We start from the raw sequence: 15,370 nt of genomic DNA on the forward strand, positions 1-15,370 counted from the left end.
CCTGAGACCTGTCAAGGCTGCCTTTATTTCAGAAAGCCAGGTGTGCCTCTAACAACTTAAGTTCATACAAAGGGCAAAGTGCACTGCCATAAGGTTCTAAGCATCAATTTATTTATACAAAGCAAAGATTGTAACTGACTCTTTTTTTAGCAGTTTTATTTCTTGATAAACCTCATCATGGAAATCTTCTCATGGTAACCTTTTGCACAGGCCTGTTGTCTCTATGCCATGAGGCTCAGCAGACAAAATACGTTTTGGTAAAGGGATATTGAAAGGAAATTCTTCTACAATATACTGAAGTGTTTCTGTGATACAAGCCAATAAATCTTCCCCTTTATCTGATAACAACTGCAATAACAATTATTTTATTTTCAGGAAATTCAAATGAAAAGAACAGCCATTGAGGCATTTAATGAAACAATAAAAATATTTGAAGAGCAGTGCCAAACACAGGAAAGATACAGTAAGGAATACATTGAAAAATTTAAACGGGAAGGAAATGAAAAAGAAATACAAAGGTCAGTATTTGATTTTGAATATCAAATTGTATGATTTTTGAAAAAACAAACAATGCCAAGTATAGGTCTGCCTAAAATTGAAGCAGGATGACAAGTTTGAAATTGTTCAGTTGTTAGCAAAGAAGCCTCAAATAGTGTAGACATGAACTGGCAAAATGTATAACTATATCTAGAGAAATAATCTGTTCTCTTAGGTGTCTACACCCCTAAATAGCAGACTATAAAGTTATGAATAAGAAATCAGAGTGTAACCTTCCACATTGTTCCATCTAGAATCATGCACAACTATGAAAAACTGAAGTCTCGGATAAGTGAAATTGTGGACAGCAGGCGTAGATTAGAAGAAGACTTAAAAAAGCAAGCAGCTGAATATAGAGAGATAGACAAACGTATGAACAGCATTAAGCCAGACCTCATACAGCTGAGGAAGACAAGAGATCAGTACTTGTTGTGAGTATCATGAATTAACAAATTTTAAGTTGTTTGGTTTTTAATGGTATCCAACTTTTGTGACTAGAAATTAATTTCATTTGCAATTACTGTCCAGGTGGCTGACTCAAAAAGGCGTTCGGCAAAAGAAGCTAAATGAATGGCTTGGAAATGAAAACGCAGAAGAGTAAGTATTGAAAGATTTATATATTTCTGGTGTTTCAAATCACCTAAATACAGAAGTGAGATAAGACATATTTAAGTCTTGGACCACACAGAGGAAATCTCAATACTAGATGTTCAGTAACAATGCATACTATTAAGACATGACAGCCTACATAATGCAAGTATTAAAAAGGATGCTGTCTCACCTTCTACTCTCCTCCTTTTTTCAAGGAAGTGCATATTCAAGTTACTGTAGCAAAGCACTGAAATGTAACCTATGTCTTTTTTCTTACCAGCAAAATTAAGTTCATAGGGTGTTAGTATTTTAGAGAGATGTCATATGGATGGATAAATTATTCACAAGGTCTCTTAGGCATGAGCAGGCCTTTTCCAAATCTCAGCTGTGGGTACCATGATGTTATCCAGTATAGGGGTACCCACATCATTGTACCATCATTGCTGTTGGAGATGATAAATTTGTATGTGCTGAGGAATATCCTGTGGTTTTGTGGTCTGTTTTGTTTTTTCTGGAAAATGGCAGGGTAGTATTCTGTCATTTCGAACAGTTTAGTTTACTGTAGGTTCTGACAGAGGCTAGGCTGATGAATACATTTCATTCCATTCCTGGGAAAGAAGGCAAAAAGTGCTTGGGTTGTGTAAACATAGACCAAATTTAAACAAAAGCAAGACACAAAATAATATCTGAAGCACAGCAACAGTGAAAAATGAATAGAAAAATCAAAATTGTCTCAGTAGTATTTGTATCAACATTTTCTGCCTATGTAGTTTCTTGTGCATCCTTTTTATGCTGCCTGGTTGAATATAATATGAAAGCAGCAGACTGAAAATGACTGTAGTGCATTCTGCCTTGCATTCTGGCCTTGTCCGTATCTATTTTCATTTGGCTTGGTTTACTGTTAATAAATAAATTCCTACTGTTATCCTGGAAATTGTGCTTATCACTGTGGTAGAAGCAGGAAACAAAAATGACATACACATTTTAAAGCCGTGTTGGTTTCTCAGTCTTAGCACAACTCAAAGATGAGATGTTGTAAAATATGTAGGCACTTGTTCCCACTAGTGTTCCTATCACATAAACAGTAGACAAAGAACGCTCTGTGGGTTTAATCAAAATAGTAATTTTGATGTGGGTAGCATCAAAATAGTAATAAAACTGTTTAAAAAAAATCTTCATTTTCTCTTACTCTGATACTCCTTGCTGGCAAGTCTGGTAACTGCTGAAAAATGAAACTTTTAGATTATGGCTTTTCTTGTGAAGTTGTATCGCAGAAAAAAATCCCCCAATATAATAAGCAGGACGAAAAACAAGAATTGCTTTCTCTAGATGCTGGTTTAAAACAGAGCCACTACTGAATGTATGTGAATGTCATGCAGGTCAAAAGAGTGATGGGATAAGGGACCTGGAGATAGTGTTATCTGAAACAAAAAGAACCTTTTCTCTTTATGAAAAATAGAATTCTGTGTGCAATTGCTGGTTTCTGTAGACTACTTTGAGAATCTTCAGGAAAACAGAGCCACGGATGAGTGAGAAGTCATCTTTTCTTAGACCAAAGAAAACTAATTAAAAGCCTATTACAGAGAGAATAAATGCATTAGCCTAACACAGACTTATTGCAAGCTGAACAGGAGAGGCAGGGCCAACCACTGCAGGCTGTTGTGGGATTGCGGAGCTCTGGAACTGCGGAATTCCAAGGTGATATCCACACAGCTGAACCAATGCTTCTTTTTTCGTGGTGGGCTTTAGCTCAGAAGGTTCTCTGTAACTCTGAATCAGCTTTATAGTTGGTGGCTGATTTAGTAGAGAAGCATGTATTGCAATCTATTTTCATAATCTCCTTATAAGGGGTGGGGGCAGGGAAGGGAAGAAAGAGAGGGAGAGAGAGAGAAAGCATTCTACTCTTGCACCTTTATCACAAAGCCATTCCCCTATAAATAATTAATGCCTCCCTGTGCAACTACTCAGAGGTTCTCCAGGCAGCAGCTGATACAGTAGTTGATACATTGCATGATTTTTCACTGCTGACCAAGTGTTTTGATCTTTGGAAATGAAGCTGACTCAGAGAGTACTGATTTTGTTTGACTTGCTATTTACCAAAACAGGGAGCAATGGCAGAAGTACTAAAGGGCTCACAGCATATTCTGAAAACTAACACATCATCTTTTTATATTCTTCCTAAAATTTACAAGAGTGTTCTTCAAAGAAACAGGAAACAGAGCTTATATTTTACTTTAATCCAGTGATTTAAATGGTGCAGTATTACTTAGTTTAAATCCCTAGTTTTACCAAGGAAGCATCCTACTAACCACTGTAATATGGAATAAAGATTACTTAATTAGTAGATTTTGCTGTGTGTTTCACAAACACTTTTCACTTTTTTTCTTTCCAACAGCCAATACTCTATGGTAGAAGATGATGAGGACTTGCCCCATCATGATGAGAGAACGTGGAATGTGGGAAATATCAATAGAAGCCAAGCTGAAAATCTGCTGCGGGGAAAACGAGATGGAACATTCCTTGTTCGAGAGAGCAGCAAGCAAGGCTGCTATGCCTGCTCTGTTGTGTATGTACCCTAACTTGTGAAAGATGTAACCCATATGCAAGGGGCTGCCTTCAGCTGGGGGCAGATACTCACTTGCATATGCACAATTCCTCTTGGACCTTTAGGCTTAGTAGCAGGTCAAGGAGTCCTGAGGCCATTCTTATTGCTGCTCCATTTCCTACACAGCTCCAACCTGTGCCAGTCCCACAGAGGAGCCTCTCTTGGAGGGGAAACCAAAATATGTGTGCTCTCCTTTCTGTGCAGCTCCTAAGTCCAGCCTATCTCCTTCCTCCCTAAGCTAGGATGACATTCACGAATTTGGACTAAACATAGGTTTTTACCATTATCCCACCACAAAACAGAAGAATTCTATGTATTGACTAGCATCTTAAGATGTATTGCTAATACCTTATTTTCTACCTTAATTTTACTGTACTCAAAAAGTAAAAACTGTTTGGTTTTGTTGTTGTTTTTTTTTAGGGTGGATGGCGAAGTAAAGCACTGTGTGATAAACAAAACACCTACTGGGTATGGATTTGCAGAGCCATATAACTTGTACAACTCGCTCAAAGAACTGGTGCTACATTACCAACACACGTCACTTGTGCAGCACAATGACTCTCTCAATGTCACGCTAGCCTACCCAGTATATGCACAGCAGAGGCGATGAAGATCCTAATACTCTGGGTTGTTTGTTGGTTTTTTTAAAGAAATTATTTGGCAACATTGAGGCCTCTGGAGAGAAAAGGCTCCTTTCAGCTTTACTCAAGAATTTGCAGTATCAAAGCTATTTGTCTTCAGATGGAACTAAAGATTTCCTTCACAACTGCAGTGGGAGAGATCACAGTGTTATGCTGTGAATCTATGTTTGTAGTCTGAAGTGATTTTTTTTTTTTTTTGTAATTATAAAAGAAAAACACAAGAGAAAAATCCAAACCTGATCTCCCTGCAGGGACATAGAGGCCTTTAAGCATGGTGCTTGTTTACGACCACTTCTGAAGCTTTACCAGCTAGGACATTGGATTATCCAGACACAAGGTATAAGAGGTCTGTGTCATTCAGTTATTGGAATTTTGTGGTCACAATCTGACTTGGAATGGTGTTGCTGCACTCAGTGGATCCAGACATACAGCATTGTGGTTCTGTTTTGGTTTCTGGTCAATGATATGTAGCAGAGTGGCACTTTCATTTCTAAGGGACACTTTAAAAGGACTTCAGTTACAGTATGTTGCTCAGAGTAATTATAATAGCAAAGTGCCAGGAAGTGTTTTGTTTAGAAGATTAAAAATCCTGTTTTAAGAATATATTTAAGACTGAAGAAAACAGGATTTTCAATGGCATACAGTGTATAATAATGTACATAGTACTGGATGACTAACTGTCATTGATGGAAACTGTCAATACCAAACTGCTTCGTTTTTTCCTTTTCTGTTCGCTGAAAGCTGAATTTTTAGACTATGCTATGCAATACTGAATTTTCTTTAGGCTGTAGTCTTCTCTCAAGCATATCTATAGATTAAGCTTGTTTTTCTTGGTTTTTTTGTCTCCTCTATTTAAAAATTCTTTTCTCTTAGGATATTCTTCCTGGTGATTACTTTTTGTTAATAATTTTCTTGTTTGTTTTGTTTTGTTTTGTTTTTTGTTTTGTTTTGTTTTAATGTACAGAGAGCCAGCAAGAGTTGGCTTGAAAATTTAAACTATGAAATATTTTACAATTTTCATTGTATAGAATATTGAGCTACTAGCTCAAAGTTTAAAAAGTTCATAAATTTTTTAGACTAAATACTTTGTTGGGCAGTGCCTGATAAGCTTCAAAGCTGCTTAATTCAATAATATTATATGAACATTACGAAATATCACTGAGCCCAACAATACTGTTTCAGAGATATCTTTAGAATACGGTACCATGCTACATTTGCTTCTTGAAGTGTTTTGAACTTCTATCATGATTGTCTTTGTATATGGAAGACAAGGAAAATAGTGTATCCTTCTTTGATAGCGACTGCAGAAATAAATGGGGATATTTTGCTACTGCAGTGTAGAGTGTAGATACTTTGGATCTCAGAATGGATCCACCTTCACAGTAAATAAATGACTTCTTGATCTCCTGTGACAGAATTTTTGTCAGCCTGTAAAGGTATTTTCATTTCACATGAAGGAAGTTTCTCTAATCTGTTGCCTGGGTTTGTTTTTTGTATTAGTATTGTGGAAAAAAAAAACCTTTCACCTCTACTGAGAACATTTGGATACAATATAGACTAAGACTAGAAAATATCTTTTTTAAAATGGTTAGGCTATGATATGTATTTTCAAAAGTCTGTAGGCTGAGGCAGTATCAAAGTGAACACTTCCATAATTTTAGGGCACCAGAGACTTACAAAATCATGGTTCAGTTAAGGGAAACAAATACATAAATCTCACTAAAACAGAGTTACCCATAATCCTGAGATATTTCACTGCCAGTGGTTTGCAATGGCTTTTTATTGTCCTGACCACTGAGGAAACTCACACGTTGCAAATCAATAAAGTAATGACATTCAGAGAAATCTTGGAAAATATTTGACTAAGTGAACGTATGAAATTATTCTTCCCCCAAGATGCAAAAGATAAGACCTATTACTATTAAAGAGAGTTGCACACACAATCAAACAAATGAGACCCATGGAGTTCTCTCATAATAGCTCTGGTTAGAGATCCTTGTGTTTTACTTCAAAGCACACAATGCTTTATGAGCTGTTGGAAATAATAATAAGAAATTTGCCAGTCTCCAATAATCTTTATATTATCTTTTAATTTTTACATTGTTACTTCAGTTCTGAGGCTTTAAGGCTTTTGATTTTATTTTGACTTTGTGGTCTATTTTTTTTTTTTTGGTGGGTTGTCTTTGCTTTCCTATAGGTGTATTTTCTTATTTCTATCAAGAAACAAGATCCAGCAAATAGTCATCACTTAGAAAATTACTCTGAATACTTTTCCTGAATAGAAGTTTAGTCTTCATGCCTTCCCTTTCTCATTCCACACTTTTTTCAGGCCTGTAGGACCACTTGAATCTGTTATATTAATAACTGGCTTATACTACAAAAAACATCAACAATTACTCTAGCAGGCCAGTTATACTACTGGGCTTGAAGTTATAGATTAGTTCAATATACAGCAGTTTAACACTTATAGCAATCCAAGATATTCTTTGGACATATATTAATTTCTGAATGTTAAATATTTTAAGAGTAAAATAGTATTTTTTTCTGTAGGCAAAATATATGTAATCCGAATTGATGTTTCACATAGCATTTGTCAAGAAATTTTGTCATAGTTAAAGCATTTGGATCTAATTTCCCTCATATTAAGAAAACCCCTGCTATGTCAGTGGGCCATATCCTTAGCATGCCCAGCCCAATATGGAATATAATTCATTCCTGTTTGCTGTGCAACTTCTCTATGTGTGTGGTTGTAGCAGAAAAAAATTAGTGTGTGTGCAGATTTGACACTTGCTTTTCTTGCACAAGCAACAATGAGAAATAAGCCCTATGTTGTAAGGATGAATGCTTAGGGCTTCTTAAGGGGATGTCCTGCCTACACAGGGTCTGTGCAATTTGCAGGGATCATTTACGCCCTCAAATTGGCATGAGTGGGTTTTCTTTGGTACTTACATATTGTGTGGCCTCTGCATTTCTCTCTCTCCTTAATACACAGAGCTAAGTCCTGCCAAAGGCCCTGTTCACTGCAGAGTTGTTTGTCTTTAATGTACCATATTGTTCACTCCAGTTTTGATCTGATCTCAGACTACTATATACAGAAAAAAAAAGCATGGGGATATAACTGAAGAAACACAGTGTTTTTCTGTATTTCTATTGATGCATAGTTTTTTCATCAAATATAATCAATGGATGGGTTTTATTCTGGTAGCTTTTTTTTTTTTGATTTGCGTAACTTTTCATTTTATTTTAAATCCCTGAGTTATGCTGCACTGCAGCATCTCTTTCACAAGGCCTTTGAAAGGCATGAGACATAGCAAAGAGAACCAAAACTCACAGGCAAAATTAAGAGTTTCTGATTTAATTCAGTTGAAATATGAATTTGCAGGTTGGGGATGAATATCTGTGCATACTCATACACACTTGCTGTGTTTATGTATGAACAGTCCCCAGTATAGATGCATTTTCACAGAACATGATCATTTTGCTGAATTTAGTAAGTGATATCATTAACTTTGTTTAAAGATGCACACATGCACACTAGACCTTTGTGGGTGCAGCATGTTTCCAGATACAGTTAGAAAACTGAGTTTCTGTGTTGTTGGATAGTTTCTTCTAAAAAAAAAAAAAAAAAAAAAAAGGAGAAAAAAAAAAAAAGCTTGTCTGTATGGTTCTGTTATCTTGTCAAGCAATCTGTAAAACCAAATCTTCAGATTTTCTATTTGGTGTCAACTGTTCTGTAGTGAAAAAATGGCTTTGTCTTGTAATTGGCAATGAAATAATAATGCTTGGGAAAACATTCAGATGCTTCTAATGGGGAAAACTGCCGATTTTCACACAGTGCTTTTGCTATGCATGGTATTAAGTTGGGAAAGTGAATCCTGATACTATTTTTTTCCAGGGTCACTTTAGAGATGGGCAGCTCAAAGCATAATGCCTCCCATGGGACAAAGTTACAAAGTGCAACCTTTTATGTAGAGTCACGTTCTGTTTACTGCAGTTGAGACTAAACTGTAGGAGTTGGTAAGGTTACATTGCACTTGTCCTGTTGAGATTGCATTAGCTGCCCAGGATGCTGCTATTTTTTTTTATTCTTGTTTTTTGAAAATAAAGCTCTGTTCTGTTACATGTCTTTAAAACATTAAGATTGCTTTGTTTTAAAATTGTCATTGAGGAGGTGGAGAGTAAAGCAGATTGTAAATTGCCTTTACAAGGCAACAGTGAAAACATGCCTCCTTAAAATTTTGTTCAAGCTGTAGAGTTGATGGAGCTGTGTCTTGTTTTTGAGTTGCTTTAAAAATTGTAATAAGTCTTCAAGCAGAATAAAGGTTGTTTTGAAACTGCATTTGTTGAGGCTTCAATAAGGACCATGATATCTATTTACCAGTATCCTTGCCTAACTCTTCCTGTCAATATGTGGTCTTCTTTGAAAATGATGCCCAAATGCTCTTATTATGAGAGGAACTAAGGAGCAAATCATTTCAGCTGATTCACAGCCTATTTGTGTCTTGAACTGAATGAGGTAGTTGAGTAGCTCCAAAATAATCTCATGTCAAACAGTGACAAAATGACAGTTTTGCTCATCTCATACTATTGCAAAAACAGTACAAATACTCATGATCTGTGATATGCCTCTTGCAGTGCAGATAAAGTTATGGTTTTTCTGAAAAGAGTGTGAGTTTTGTCACTGATTTCCATGAAGCCAGCCTTGTCAGCATTTGCAATTGAAAGTCATTTACCAGCTTCCTGTCTGCATCTAATTGTGAAACCCAGCGTAAGACTGAAGAAGAGGGAAGAAGTATGAGGGGGAGGGGATTGGGTAAGGGCAATTGTGAATATTGTTTGCTTCCCCTCATTATTGGTATATGGTATCTGACTTCTGAGTTCATTCATATCTTGCCTCAAGAGAGGTCCTCCAGGGAAGTCAGCCAGCTACTCTGGAAGAAGAAAGAAATTCCTATTTCTATTCTGCCCGAGGATTCCATTCTAAAATTTGCTTACATATTGCTCACACTAATGTGGAAATACCCTGGACTGAGATATTCAGCACAGACTTGAACAGTTTTTAACAACCACAACATTGTCACTGGTCCTTAGAGATTCTTACAAGGAACTTAGACTAAGGACTATCACTGTATTTTTAGCCTGCTTAATAGTAAGTGGGCTAGACCTCCAGCACTTTCATCTGTTGCAGTTTTTCTCAGAAGATTGATTCTTTTATACTGACACTGAGTTTATCTCACTCCTGCCCCCTGAACTGATATTGGGGACCACAAAAGCTTCTGTAGCCACTGAGTCACCATTGAAAAACAAGGTGAGGTGGGTGGTGAATCATGTGTCATCTATCATCATCTATTGGAGAGAAATTAAGACTGATGGATCATAATCCAGAAAAATCTATGGACTGGCAGATTTCCTGCCAGTATCATACATTGTATAGAAATCACTTGGCAGACTAGAAAAGTAATTTGCAAAAATGCCATTCTATTTTTACTGTCTGCAGACAAACACTCCCCCATTTTCCCTCTCTGCTTTCTTGCTAAACTTTGATGGTCACAGAATCATAGGAAAACTGCTTAAATCTATTTTTGTGCAGATACAAATGGGTGTGATATTTCTAAAGGCTTGGGAATCCTCATGGGTTGGGATTTTTTCTCCCAAAGTTGCTTGACTCATGCAAAGTTGTGTGCGAGTAACGTCACACAAATCTCTTTATTTGAGCTTTGAAGACAAAAAGGGGAGGGAAGTTTTGAAACTCACTGTTGCCATTTCCGTGGCTCTGCATGGACCAACAGGTGCTCCCAGGGTTGCAGAACGGCAGGGGCAAGGAGAGCAGTTCTTCTGAAGCCCTGGGCCACCTATCACTGCTCATAATGGCCCTCCCAGCTGTCATGGGAGAAGAGCCACTCTTGTTCATATGTACTCTTTTGAAGTGATTGCCATTAGGATACATCTAACATTTACCACAGGGGGCCCATTCCCTCATTTGGAGGGTGTAAACTGAAGAAATAGCAAACAACAGGGACTTGCCAGCATCCCTGACTGGAAAGGAGGCTAAAAATAAGTGTTTTTTCTTTCCCTGCAGGACAGATTGCAGAGTAGTGAGGTCAGACATGCTCCCAGACAGGTGTGGGCTGTGCAAGAGCCATCAGGCCTTCTTTACTGCCTCTGGTCCAACAAAAAGCAGGAACTGTGGGAACACCATGTGGTTTTGGTGTCTCTTTTAATCCCTTTGAGGACCTATGTCCTCAAATACATAGACCACCAAAAAGAGAAATTCTTTTGGGACCTTCTAAATAAACAGATATTAATTGATCAGCCACTATTTAAACTTTGGATAATCTTTGCAGGGACAAACCTTTTGACCTCTGATCAAGCAATGAGATAACCAGAAATGCCCTTTGAAAAAACGGGCATATATCTATGGCTATTCCAGAGCTTGTTTTCTGCCAGAATGGCATTACAAGGACACCACTTGTGCCATTCTGTCCTCTATGAAGAAATTACCTTTGCATACTAAAAATTGAGGTGTTTAGGGCTACTGATATAAACGTGCAACTATTTACAGGAGTTACATTTAACAGGGAGCATATAAAAGGATCTAAAGCCTACTATTCTCAGGTCTTTGAACAAAAATATTGACAAAACTGGGCATTACTATAGTGAATTCTCATTATGATTTCACTGTCCTGTGTCTGGTAGTCTAACTCATTAGAAGTCCATAGCCTGAGAAGAAAGATAATGAATTCATATCTGAGAGCATTTAATCCTCTATAAATGTTTGTTTTCTACATGGTTTACTTTTTCCCCCCCAAATCTTGTGCTTGGTATAAAACAAATATTGCTGGGTTCATAATTTTTGTGGTTTTATTCATGTTGTAATCGGTGGAAGTCCTCCAGGAGTCATCCATGGGGTGTTAGGTGAAACAGACACATTGAGAGTAAATGTTTGGAGTCAATTCTGCAGGAATCATGTGTCTTGTTTGTGTGACAGTATCATCCATTACCCCTGCCTGCACAGTACCCATGGCAGTGGTTCATACAGGTGATGGCTTTCATGGGCCCTCATGCCTGTCACTGCATTCACAGCAATGAGCAGTAAGCTTTATCTATCTAAAAGGTATAGCAACTCTTAATGGCTTGTTGTTCGGCTGAATGGGAGTAGAGACCTCATAAAGCGTGATGTGGAAAACGCGAGATGAATGCAAATCAGCAGGTGTCAGAACTGGAGCCAGACCTGGGAGCAAAGGTGAGAGGAACAGCTTTGCACCTCTCACTGCAGACTGAGCAAGCACCTCTCACCCAGACTGCACCATGCAGTTGCCTTCCACCCTGCCTAAGAAATCCATGCAGGATTGGCCTTGGGTAAAGGCTGTCACTTAAAAACATCAGCTGTTTGCATTCTCATGCAATTTGCAGCTCTTCATTGTTTCAGAAAGACAATGAGTTTGAACATTTGGAGGTGGGATTGATCTCATCTAATTTTAAGCACATAAAGAAAGGCTTGTCATCAAAGCTGTCTGGCAAAACTCTCTTCAGAGAGAGCCAGGCAATTCCCCAGAGTGATTCACCCCACCTACCTCAGGCACTATTCCTAGGATGCAGTGAATCATTCTATGGAATTGTTCCATTGACTGGAAGGAGAGCCCTGGCGAATGGCTTATGCTAGATGTACACCTTTAATGTGGCTAAGGTTAGATGAGCTCAGTCTCTTCCCTGCTGATAGGCAGTTCAGTTTTAGTCTTTCCAGTACCAGCTTCAATGTCTTCTGCTCTTAGGCATAATGATAAAGGACAATGAATTTGGGTCTGGAATTTCAATTGGTTCATAGATCTTGGGGTTTTCATAATAATTGCAAGGGTGACAGACGGGTTCAAAGAGATGCTGGCCCATATCTTCCTTGGAGATGTAATGCTGGACTCCACACAGAGGAATTCAGATAAGCAGTAATGCCATGATACTACTGGCTTCTCTGACTGCTTCAGGGAAAAACCTGGCACTGCCTCAGACCTGGCTTATCAGTGCCTCCCAACAGCCTGTCTTCGTGAGGGCTATAGACCTGTCTTTTGAGGAATAATTTGGTCTCTTGCCAGACATGTGGTCATTGAAAAGACATGGATGAAGAAGGTGCTGCTGTTTTTTCCAAGTAAGATCAGTTTGTTAGTCACTACATCTATACTTCCTTTCTTATCCAGGGGAAATCTAGGGAACTTCACTTTCTTTCCTTCCAGTTGGTTCATAGTCAAGACCACAGGGTGGGGTATTGCAATAGTAAAACTAAGATAGGAAGGACTTTAGTCAAATTACCTCTCAGTCAGACTGAGTTCTACCTCAGGGCAAGAGAACTATGTGAAATCCCCCAGGCATCTACTACATAAAAAATTCAAGAAGGTGGCAGGTCCTATGGTGGTTTTTGGGTACATGAGTGTGCACATACCTACTTCAGTTAAACCAAACCTTTCAGCGCAGAGTGTTCTACTGGGAAGAGTCTGCAGATACCCTGGGGAGTTTCTCCATCCAATGAAATGGAAGATCAGGCCTTGAATAGCTTCAGTGACTAGAGCAGATCCAGCGTCAGGTCAAAGGCAGGAACATTTTGGGGAGAAGCTTCAGAAGTCTTGAGATGAAGGAAGACAAGCTGCTATGCAAACAGTCTGTTGCTCTGCTGATAAGAGGCAATGTAAACGAGAAAGCCAGGGATTGACAAACAACCCTTGAGCACCAAGATTTCTCAGGATATGTCAATAAAATCCTCAGAGTGGGTTCACAGCATTGCACCTCTTTATGGTAGGCACTGTAGATTTCTGGGCAAGAGCATATTGCTTCTAGGTAAAAAAAAACTGACCTAGTTCATGAGTGAATTTGCACAGCCACTGTCCAGCAGGGCTGTATTTCAGACAGAATGAGAGGACAAACTGATTTAAAGGAAAAAAAAATGGCCGCCTGTGTACAAATACACACAATTAAATGGCATTGTTATTTCAAAATGTCTTGATCTTCATTACCAATAACAGTGTTACTAAAACTGAAATCTTGTCATGGCCTGTCAAATTTGCACTGTAATCTTGGCAGGCACAGATGAGCTAGGTCATGTCCATGGCTCTCCAGTAGAAAAAATGCCTCTTATCTGGCTGGGCCACCTGTACTTCCAGCGGGGTGTGGCCAGAGACCAGACACAATTTGCCTGTGTGCCCTTCTGATAGCTGAGTGAGCCAACTCCTGAGTAATCCCGACTCCAAATAGCCATTTCCAGAATATGGGAGCAGACAGGAAAAGAAAGGGACTGTCATTAAAGTTTTGATAATAAGAATTTTCCTTTTGGCATCACATACCAAAGAACACATTCTCTATTAAGATGGGTGAAGAGAGCTCCTTTTTCTGGGCAAGGCAGTTAGCTGTGGCAATTACATGAACAAGTTCTTCCTTATTTTCACTCCCTTATTTACACTCCCATATACCAGTGTATATGCATATGCTCCCTTCAGCATGTCTGTGTTGGAGACAAAGTGACTGTAACATCCATGACCTAAGGCTCACCCGACATTTCTTAGTGGAATACACCCAATAACATGACCTCAGGTTTGAAGACAAGCTAACTTATGGAAAATGGTGTTTAGATTCTTAGCCAGGCCATGCCAATGAATAGTCTTCCTTTCAAAATGCCACTCTTCCCAAATCTCTGAAATTCAAGCATCCTTTGAAATTAGTATAGAATTGAGGAAAAGCCTCTGCAGAAGCCAAAGAAATCCATGTCAATGTCTCAGTAAAGAAGTAACTATGCTGCCCAAGTGAAACACATTGCTATAGAGGTTTTCCAGAACAGACCCTTGTGGAGCTTGATAGATCCCATCCCTATTGTACATATTTGTTCAAGGTTAGGATTTTTCCTTTTTTGTTTTCTCTCTTTTAGGGCATTTTCTCCCATTTTGTTGCTAAAAAGCAATAACAGTTTGTATTTAGGAGAAAGAAAAGAAGTAACCGTGGAGAAAGGAGAGGAGTGCTGCTGGCTTTACTATGGCAGCTGAGGGACATTCTCCTGGAAAGGGCAGAGATACCACAAGACTGGTGCTGAGGGAAAGGGCTGGGCACATCTCCTAGCTCTGTCTTGCTCTCTCAGCATTCAAAGGTAAAAGAGGCTGGAGTCTCTGTCAGAAGAATTCACCACCACTATGGGATTCTGTCTTCTGTTGCCTCCTACCATGAGCAGAACTCTGCTCATAAGAGCGGCCATTGCATTGGGACTTTATTAACACCCTACCTCACCAGACAGGGGACCCTTCACCATCTGCTTGGGTGCCTCAGGGCATCCCAGGATCCCTGAGCCCCTTTCCCCCTCCCAGGGAACCTCTCCCTGCCATGTTCAGGAGCCAGGCTGCCACTGCCCAGCCCCACTGCTCCTCTGCCACTGCTCCGGGGTTTTTTTTTCTTTCCACTACACTGTAGTCCCACACCCAGTGCCTGCTACCTCCTGCTACAGCTGCCCAGTTTCTGATATATCTCATCTACTACTCTGGGACTTTCCACATCCCTGCTGTTTCAGCTGCTGCTCCGAGGTCCCTGCTACAACTCATTACACTATCCAGAGGGGCACCTGGATTGACTACCCCTGGGAATATGTAAAGAAAACCTTTCTTCCATCCTTCCCCATCTCGGCCAATCCGCCATTGCCGCGTGGTCGCCGAGCCCACGCCACAGCGCCCCCTGCAGCCACGGGGGAATCACCGCACCCCCTGCCCTGCCGGGGGCCAGCAGCGCCCCTGCTGGCTGTGACCGGAACTGCACCGAGGGGAAATAGATTAAACTGCAGGGAGGAGACTTTATTTGGGTTTTCTGGTTTGTTTGCTCTTATTGTTTGTGTGCCTTGTTATACATACCAGTAAAGAACTGTTATTCCTTTTCCATGTCTTTGGCTGAAAGCCCCTAATTTCAAATTTACAATAATTTGGATGGAAGGGGATCATATTCTCCATTCCAAGGGAGGTTCCCACTTTTCTTGGAAGAC

General features: G+C 39.4%; 1 protein-coding gene and 1 long non-coding RNA gene across 7 annotated transcripts in view; one reads left to right on the forward strand and one right to left on the reverse strand.

Annotated features, from left to right (window-relative positions):
• The window catches only part of PIK3R1 (phosphoinositide-3-kinase regulatory subunit 1), a 60,558-nt gene extending 51,845 nt beyond the window's left edge, over positions 1-8,713 (forward strand). For 4 of the 5 annotated variants that reach the window (XM_038123496.1, XM_038123500.1, XM_038123498.1 and 1 more), the window contains 5 exons: positions 376-518; positions 792-968; positions 1,066-1,134; positions 3,524-3,694; positions 4,154-8,713. In XM_038123496.1, coding sequence (XP_037979424.1) covers positions 376-518; positions 792-968; positions 1,066-1,134; positions 3,524-3,694; positions 4,154-4,343 — 750 coding nt within the window. In that variant the 3' untranslated portion in view covers positions 4,344-8,713. The remainder of the gene's footprint in view (positions 1-375; positions 519-791; positions 969-1,065; positions 1,135-3,523; positions 3,695-4,153) is intronic. The other variant, XM_038123497.1, reaches the window with a different exon arrangement.
• The window catches only part of LOC119695298, a 59,188-nt gene extending 44,378 nt beyond the window's left edge, over positions 1-14,810 (reverse strand). The window contains exons 1-2 of one of the 2 annotated variants that reach the window (XR_005255162.1): positions 13,214-14,803; positions 12,806-13,030 (exon numbers count right to left, since the gene is read on the reverse strand). This is a non-coding gene — a long non-coding RNA (uncharacterized LOC119695298). Of the gene's footprint in view, positions 1-12,805 lie in introns of both variants that reach the window. The other variant, XR_005255161.1, reaches the window with a different exon arrangement.
• Positions 14,811-15,370: the final 560 nt, after the last annotated feature.

The sequence above is a fragment of the Motacilla alba genome, chromosome Z (genome assembly GCF_015832195.1).
Source record: "Motacilla alba alba isolate MOTALB_02 chromosome Z, Motacilla_alba_V1.0_pri, whole genome shotgun sequence".
Classification (NCBI taxonomy): Eukaryota; Metazoa; Chordata; class Aves; order Passeriformes; family Motacillidae; genus Motacilla; species Motacilla alba.